At 40.1% G+C, this 8,182-nt stretch overlaps 1 protein-coding gene across 3 annotated transcripts; it reads left to right on the forward strand.

Annotated features, from left to right (window-relative positions):
- The first annotated feature begins 83 nt into the window (after positions 1–83).
- nod2 (nucleotide-binding oligomerization domain containing 2) lies at positions 84–6,072 on the forward strand. 3 transcript variants are annotated; one of them, XM_087843961.1, is made up of 12 exons: positions 84–204; positions 494–1,053; positions 1,350–1,403; positions 1,539–1,665; positions 1,925–3,698; positions 3,850–3,933; positions 4,017–4,100; positions 4,180–4,263; positions 4,338–4,421; positions 4,559–4,642; positions 4,756–4,839; positions 5,067–6,072. In XM_087843961.1, exons 2-12 carry the CDS (start codon positions 568–570, stop codon positions 5,137–5,139), a joined length of 3,018 nt encoding a protein of 1,005 aa, XP_087700087.1. In that variant the 5' UTR covers positions 84–204; positions 494–567; the 3' UTR covers positions 5,140–6,072. The 3 variants fall into 3 exon arrangements, with proteins under 3 accessions (XP_087700087.1, XP_006810370.2, XP_087700095.1); XM_006810307.3 differs by lacking the exon at positions 1,350–1,403; XM_087843969.1 differs by lacking the exon at positions 1,350–1,403 and having other exon boundaries at positions 4,756–4,834.
- The last annotated feature ends 2,110 nt before the right edge of the window (positions 6,073–8,182 follow it).

The following is an 8,182-nucleotide window of genomic DNA, read 5'->3' on the forward strand; positions in this document are numbered from 1 at the left end:
CTGTTTGGAAAACACCAGGGAAGTTGACCATTGCGTCTATGCCACATCTCCGCCTGTATTTGGTTACCATATTATGGGAGGGACTTGGAATCAGAGCAAGTTTCACTTTCAGTTGCAGAATAGGGAAGAGGTAGGACCCTATAACTCTACAGCGGCTCTGTTCGTATGACAGAGGGAGGAAAGAAAGCCATGTTCCCATTAAATGTAAGTGTTCATTTTTGTGGTTTTATTTTGTGTTACTTGTCTGCAATTGAGGTCGCTTAGTCGGCTATTTTGTACTTGTACATGTTTTAAAGGGACCTGCAACACATTTGATGTGTATGTAATGGTAGCCATATATTCTTTTCATTCTGTTTTTTGTTATGGCTTAAGAGAAAGACGCGCAAAATGACATGTGCTGCTGTATGGTATTGAAAACAGAGTTAGAAAAGAAAGAAGGAAGCTCTATTTGGCCCATAGTAACATGTTGACATTTGGCCATTTGCTGTGACAGGTTTTCACACCACAAGAAGCAGAAGTAACCATAAACTGAATGTTCCTGAGCATGGGCACTGAAATGGAGAAAGAATGCTTGCCGAGGAACTAGTGCTCAAACAAAGGACGAAGATACTGCATGCACTGTGCAGCAGTGGGTCTGCTGAGCATCTGGAGAGGGTTCTGGATATACTGCTTGCCCAGGGGGCGCTCATATGGGAGGACTACCAGAACATACAGGTACCAGGAAGAACACTGTATACCAATGCAAGACAGCTGCTTGATCTGGTCTATACAAAGGGTGTGGACACATGTGGGCTCTTTCTACATGCTCTCAAAGTGGTCTTGCCTGAAGCACAGGCAGTGGGGCTCTCCTTCTCTGAATCCTGCTCAAATCTAGAAGAAAACGATGAATGTCAGAGCACTTCTAATCAAACTCTTCTGGCTCAACGACCGAGCCTTGTCCACAAGCTTCAGGGCTGTGTCGATGGTGTTCTAGAAGCTCTGCTGGATTCGGGTCACTTTTCTTCAGCTGATTGCGATGAAGTGCGGTTACCTATATATACTCCCACCCAACAGGTACTGTAAGCACCTGAATGTCATATTGTTAAAATGTGGTTTGACAACTTCATGCAATTGTTCTTTACCTTTAAACAGTCTTGGAATGAAGCTTGTCATTATTTCTGCATTCCTGATACTTAGATGTCATACAGACAGACGTGCTGGAGTATTTTTGTTACTTTTATGTTACTTTATCAGTCATTACTATTACTTTAAATAGATCTGATACTATTCTGATATTCCTGAGTAATTATGCAAGTAATATAAAATAATATAAAGAAAACTGGTAAACATATCTTGCTGCCTTTGTATAGATCCAGGCAAGGTTTTTACCACTTGCTGCCTGTCTTTGTGCTAAGCTAAGCAAGGTAAAGCTCTTTCTGCTGTTGCATTATTAGATTATGAATATGTAAGTTGGTCTTTTGTATAACTCTGCAACAATCCAAATAACTGTCAAAAATAAACTTTTTATTATTTTCATCCATGTCCATGTGATCAATCAGGCAAGGCGTCTGCTTGACCATGTTAGATCCAGAGGTGATTTAGCAGCATCGGTTCTCCTGCAGTACATTCACCAAAAACAAGAACCTGGATTGCCACTTAACCAGAGGGAACTGACTCCTCCCAAAGGTCTGTTACTGTCAAAAGCAATGTTTAAAATCGCAGCAATATGTATTGTTTTTATGAGTAAAGCTAACCTTGGTCACCCTCATGGGAATAATGCCCGAAATACAGAAGGTTTCTGGCTATGCTTTGAAACATAAAATTGGCAGATTATATTACAAGATCAATTATGCATGTTCCACATTTTACCAAAGAGATACAGGATGTATGAAATGATGACTCGTTCACTCGTTCCATCTGTTCTTCACAAATTTTTCTTTCACAGAGTTTTTAACGTACCAGAAGAAGCTGAGCAGCTCTGTGTCTGCTCAGTCCTGCTTTCTCAGTACTTATGGGGGAACTAGCCATATGTCTCTTGATGACATTTACACTGATGGCGAGCTGGAACTAGCTGAAGTTAATGCCCATGGACCTTTGGGATTGGAAGACATCGTTGGTTTGGCGGGTATAGTGAATGAGGAGGCCGACACAGTGCTAGTATCTGGGGAGGCAGGCAGTGGAAAAAGCACCCTTCTCCAGAGGCTGCACTTGCTTTGGGCTCGAGCGTTAGCCCTTCAAGACTTTCTCCTTTTATTTCCATTCAGCTGTCGTAGGTTGAATTCAGAGCACAATGAACTGTCAGTCCAGGAGTTGTTGTTTCAGCACTGCTGCTGGCCAGACCGGAATCAAGAAGAAATTTTCCAGTTCATCTTGGACCGCCCGCATCAAATCCTGTTCACTTTTGATGGCCTGGATGAGCTCAAGCAGAGCTTTACAGATGACCACAGAGTTTGCTGCCCCACCCAGCGTGCACCTGTTCATGTATTATTGTTCAACTTAATCCAGGGTTCCCTCATGAAGGGGGTGCAGAAAGTGGTCACTAGCCGTTCAGAAGCAGTGAGCCCATTGTTAAAGAAGCACCTACGCAAAGAGGTTGTCCTGAAAGGGTTTTCCCCAGCTGGGATTGACTGTTTTGTACGGAAACATCACAGGGACCCCACTGTAGCTGCTAAGGTTTTAGAGTCAATGCAGGCGAACACAGCTTTACTTGGACTATGTCACAGTCCAGTTCTCTGCTGGATAGTTTCACAGTGCCATAAGGAGCTCCTGGGCTGTGGAGAAGGCAGCCCCAAAACAATTACAGATGTTTACCTGATGATCTTACAGCACTTTCTCCAGCACCAAAGTCTTCTGAAGAGCACGATGGGTTTAGGCTGGCTACAGGAGCACCTAAAAACAGTCCTTCTTCTTGGACAGCTTGCTTTTGAGGGGATAAGATCCACCTGTTATATTTTTTCAGGTACAGACCTTGAAGCATGCAGTGTAACTGAAAAGGATATTTGCATGGTTTTTCTCATAAAAAGCAAAGATATGTCCTCTACTCACTCCAAGTGCTATGAATTCAGTCATGTGACATTGCAATGTTTCTTTGCCGCTCTCTTCATTGTTTTGTCAAGTAACACTAACCGTTCAGTTATCCCAAAGCTCTTTGAGCTAGAGAACATGAGGGAGGCAGGTCTGACCCGTGTCTGCTTTGGAGCCTGCTTGCCTTCCAGTGATCAACAACAGCAAGCTTCAGAGAAGGAAAGTAAAGCAGCAGAGACACCAAATCTGCAAATCACAGCCATGTTTGTGTCTGGACTATTGTCCCAGCGCCATCAAAATCTGTGGCTCCACTGCTGCCCCAGCGCTGCGGTGGAAAAAAAGGCCAGACAGGTGGCAAAATGCCTTTCCAAAGGCATGCAGAAACACTTTAGGTCCATTCCCCAACCTGTACAAGGGGAAAAGAAGAGCATGCATGCAATGCCAGACTTTGTGTGGCTTATAAAATGCCTCTATGAGATGCAGGAGAGTCAGATAGCTAAAGATGCTATGAGCAAGTTGGAGGTGGACCATCTGAAATTGACATACTGTAATATCGGACCTGTAGAGTGCACTGCGCTTGCTTATGTGCTCCAGCACTTAAGAAATCCTGTAGGCCTCCAGCTGGACAACAACTCTGTGGGTGATGTAGGAGTGGAACAGCTTCTTCCCTGCATGCACATTTGCAATTCCCTTTAGTAAGTGGAAATTATACATTTATCTTTTGTTAAATTTCCTTGGTTAATAGATTGAACGCCAATTCATTAGCGTGAACAAACTCTCTCTAACTGCTTTCACTGTAAGAGAGGAACAATTTTTATTCTGAAATGCCTATTGTTCCTTCCTTAGCCTCAGAAATAACAACATTACTGATGAGGGCATCCACAAACTGATTGCTAAAGTCATCCAGTGTGACAGCTTTCAGAAAATTGCGTATGTATTATCAAGATGATTAATACTGCCAGTTAAATTCAATTTTATCAGTCAACTTTCAAAATCTTTTTGTTTCTTTCCAGGCTCTTCAACAACAAATTAACTGATGCTTGCATGCAGGACTTTTCTTATTTATTGAAGACCAAGCAGGTCTTCATTTCTTTAAGGTCAGCGTTTGTCATCAAATGTGACTCTACTGTTGGCCCAATGACCAAAAGATTAACAAATAACCTTCTTCTCTTCAAGGCTAGGCAACAATAACATAACAGCAGAAGGAGCAAAGCAGCTGGCAGAGGGACTGAAAGCCAATCAAACCTTGGCGTACTTAGGGTAAGTGTTTCCCATAAAATGTCATGTTTCATTGTTGATGAATTTTCATTTACAGTATTTCTTTGCATTTCCAGGTTATGGGGCAATAGGATAGGTGATGCAGGAACTGAGGCCCTTGCTAGTAGTCTTGAGAAAAGCAACTCTCTGGTGTGGCTAAGGTAAGATTTGCAATAATTCTGGAACATGTTTGCTTAACTTTCACATTATGAAAACCATGAAAGTGCTATTTACATGATATGTTAGGATGTTTTATCAGTTGTTTTTTCAAACGCATCCCTGCACATTTTGCTTACAGCCTGGTAGGCAATGGTGTAGGGAGTGCAGGAGCATGTGCCCTCGCTAATCTCATCAGGAAGAACACATCACTGCAGGAACTTTGGTAAGTGTTACACACAAGTTGTATGCAGATTACCAATAGCTGTCTGGTTTGATGGTAACCACTGCTTGCACAGCAGTGCTTAAAATTCTCCACCCTCTTATTTCCTGTTAAAGGTTGACAGAAAACTGCATAACCAGAATGGGGGTGGAAGGTCTGATTCAAGCCCTTAAACACAATACATATGTGACATCGGTATGGTATGTAATGCTCAGCAAGCCTGACACTCATGAATACAAAGTTCCCTATATTCTTTAGAGCATCCACTTTTGGACTGTTTGCATCCAGACAATGTGTTTGTCAGTTTCAGTGCCAAGAAAAAAATGCATCAGTTTGGTGTAAGCTAGAATATTCTTTTTCTTTGTTTTTGTTCCCATGTCTCCTGTTCATTTATTTACTACTACTGTCTCTTCTTTTTGCATTATAGGTTAAGAAACAATGATCTCAGTTTGGAGGATGCAGAAGAAATGAAGCAACTGGAATCAAGACTGATCTTCTGATTTGTATTACAGTGGCAAAGGACTTTACTTTGCAAGAAACTTTATTTTATTTTTTTACAGGAATAGTTTCTATTTTTATTTGAGATTTAAAATATGTGTAATATGTTTTTTTAAAAAAAATTGGATTAGTGTTTTTTCAAGGTTGCAAAATACATACACCTCTTTATTGGGTTTTTATAGGTGGCAGTGGTGTGGCATTGCTTTATACCATAACAAATACTACCTTTTACCTCACCAACACAACTTTTACTACTCATAGTAACAGCAGAAGTGTTATTTTAATTTTTTGTTTCTTTATTTTATTTTGTAGTTGTTAGTGGAAAGAGGTGTGAAATTTTACTACAGAATGTAAGACTGTATAGTCTGTGGTTACCGTTATGGAAGAGTTGTAACACCTTCATATCCTTCAGTCAGAAACAACTACACATGTACAGTTACATTGTCTTAAAGTTACAAAAAAAATGTTACATTTGAAGTTTGGATAGAAGGGCGGAGGCAAATATGCTGTTTTGGAGTGGGAAAAAAAAGAAAAACAATTTTCTGTATCAGATCAGATGTATGATTTTACTGAACTGAGCTTAAATGTCTGGGACATTTACAAAGAGTATTCTTACAGTCCTTGTTGTGCAAGTTAAAAGTAGAAATTACTGGCATGACAAGTTTCAATTTTTGTTTATTAAAACTTATCACAGCAGAAAAGTTTATAGAGCACATTTTGTTGAGTGTTTTTTTTTTCTGGTTGTTCATTTTAGGAATGAGTTTACAACTCTGGAATGTTTGATGGAAATTGGGTGTATTCTGTTTTACACTATATACTATATTTATGCTGTCTATGTTACCTGTTTTTGTCATGTGTGTAAACTGGTTTCTATTTTCTGTCTTTTAATATAATGCTCATTAAGCAGATATGTAATTAAAAAAAACATCCTATAAAAAGATAATTCCCATTCTGTTAATCCTGATTGAATAAATGCAGCTAAAGTACTTGATTCAGATTCACATAAGGTGAGAACATTCTGGCATAGTAGGGTGGTTGACTTGTTATATGGTCTCAGTCAAAGAAGGGAAACAGAGAGAAAGAACTGAGGTATGCCAGAATATAAAAACCTGGACTAAAAATGTGTAAAACAGGTCTTATGGACTGATCAAACCAAATGTATTTTTTTAAGTTCAAATCAGCAACAGTATATATGCATGAAAAGAAATACGGAGGGAAAGATGTATAACAGTGAATCTCTACAGCCATCTGTAAACCTTTGCGAAAGCTGTGTTTCAGAGACAGCTGCATTTGAACCAGTGATGTTGGGCATTTTGTCAAAAATGATTATAATAAGAAAACAGAAAATTGCTGTCAGATTTAAAATAATGCATTAAAATGATCACACGACAATGATCTCAAGCACATTGGCAATGCAGTAAAGGCATACCTAGATAGAATAACACAGAATGGAACACCATCAGTCATGGATTGGCCTTCCCAGAGCCCTACTGAAGCATTGAGGGATCAACTTGACACAAAAGGCAGCCAATATCCAAAGAAGAGCTTTGAATGTCCTTCAAGAAGCCTGGAGAATTATTCCAAAAGACTGCTTAAAAAACTACAAGAAAGCTGCCTCAGAGAGTTCAGCTTGTACTAATTGTAAAACAAAAGTAGTCATGCTGTGTAGGTTAGTCATTTTCCTTAAAAAAAAAAAAAAGGATGGTCACAATACTGTGAGTAGTAATAGTTGAAACTGAGTAATTGTATATTTTAGAAATATAGTAACAAGTAGTCAGTCCAAAAAGCAATGAATACAAAAAAAAAAATAGCCATAACTGGAGCTCAAACTACTGATCTTGCAACTGAGACATGCTTTTCACCCCAAGATGACATGACAAGCAAAATATTTTTAATGGTATGATCTAAGAGTTGCATCTTATTTTGGTTACTGTTTCATGAACAGGCCCCAGACAGTAGTGCAAACACTTGCACTACTGTCACAGCAGCAGCACACCATTCCCCCTTTGTCTTATAGAAGATGCTGAAGAAAGAAATATAGATTTAGGTCACATACTGAACAAACTTGATAAGAGAAAGCATATGATAGGGTGCCAAGAGGGAACTGTGGTACTGTATGAGAAAGTCAGCAGTGGCCAAGAAGTATGTATGAGGACAGTAAGACACTAATGAGGTGTGCGGTAGGAGAGACAGATGTGTTTAAGATAAGATGAGATAAGATAAGATAACTATTTATTGTCATTGGACAGTCATACATAGTACAGTAGTACAATAAAATTGGAAAACTGTCCTACGTCGGCACTACATATATGTCACGATATGACACATCACAACGCAACACAAACAACACAACACAGTATAATAACTTAGTAATAAAAAAAGAAGAAGAAGTGTATGTGTATTGCACACTGTTATTATTGCACATTAATTATTATTGCACCTTGTTATAAATATAAATATTATTATTGTTATTGTTTTAAACATTGTTACCTCCCCCCTAAAAAAGTCCAGGGAGGTAGCCAGTCAGGTCAGCTATTTGCATTGATCAGGGCTATTGCCCTGTTGTAAAAGCTGTCCTTGAGTCTATTTGTTCGGGACCTCAGCAGCCTGAACCTCCTGCCAGACGGCAGCAGCTTAAACACCCGGTGTCCTGGATGTGTGCAGCCCTGCGTGCCCTCTTGAGACAGCGAGTGCTGTACAGGTCCTTCAGGGAGGGAAGAGGATGTCCAATGAGTTTTGGGCCATATTGATGACCCTCTGGAGTGCCTTTCTGTGTGCTGTGGTGCAGCTGGAGAACCATACACCGATGCAATATGTCAGCACACTTTCAATGGAGCAGCGGTAGAAGACGGTCAGCAGCTCCTTCTTCAGGTCCATTTTTCTGAGGATTCTCAGAAAGTGGAGACGCTGTTGGGCCTTCTTTAAGACCGCAGAGGTGTTAGAGCTCCATTGGAGGTCTGTGTCTATATGCACACCCAGAAACTTGAAACTGGAGACCCTTTCCACGCACTCCCCGTTGATGCTGACAGGCTGCAGCTTGGACTT

This window comes from Neolamprologus brichardi, chromosome 1, assembly GCF_056152115.1.
Source record: "Neolamprologus brichardi isolate AB-2024 chromosome 1, ASM5615211v1, whole genome shotgun sequence".
NCBI lineage: Eukaryota > Metazoa > Chordata > Actinopteri > Cichliformes > Cichlidae > Neolamprologus > Neolamprologus brichardi.

Excerpts from the sequence above, each read along its gene's own strand:
- nod2 (XM_087843961.1), top strand. The coding sequence starts at position 568 with ATGCTTGCCGAGGAACTAGTGCTCAAACAAAGGACGAAGATACTGCAT. Across the intron at positions 3,934-4,016 it reads GACAGCTTTCAGAAAATTGC|GCTCTTCAACAACAAATTAA; the intron begins GTATGTATTATC and ends GTTTCTTTCCAG. Across the intron at positions 4,264-4,337 it reads CAAACCTTGGCGTACTTAGG|GTTATGGGGCAATAGGATAG; the intron begins GTAAGTGTTTCC and ends TTGCATTTCCAG.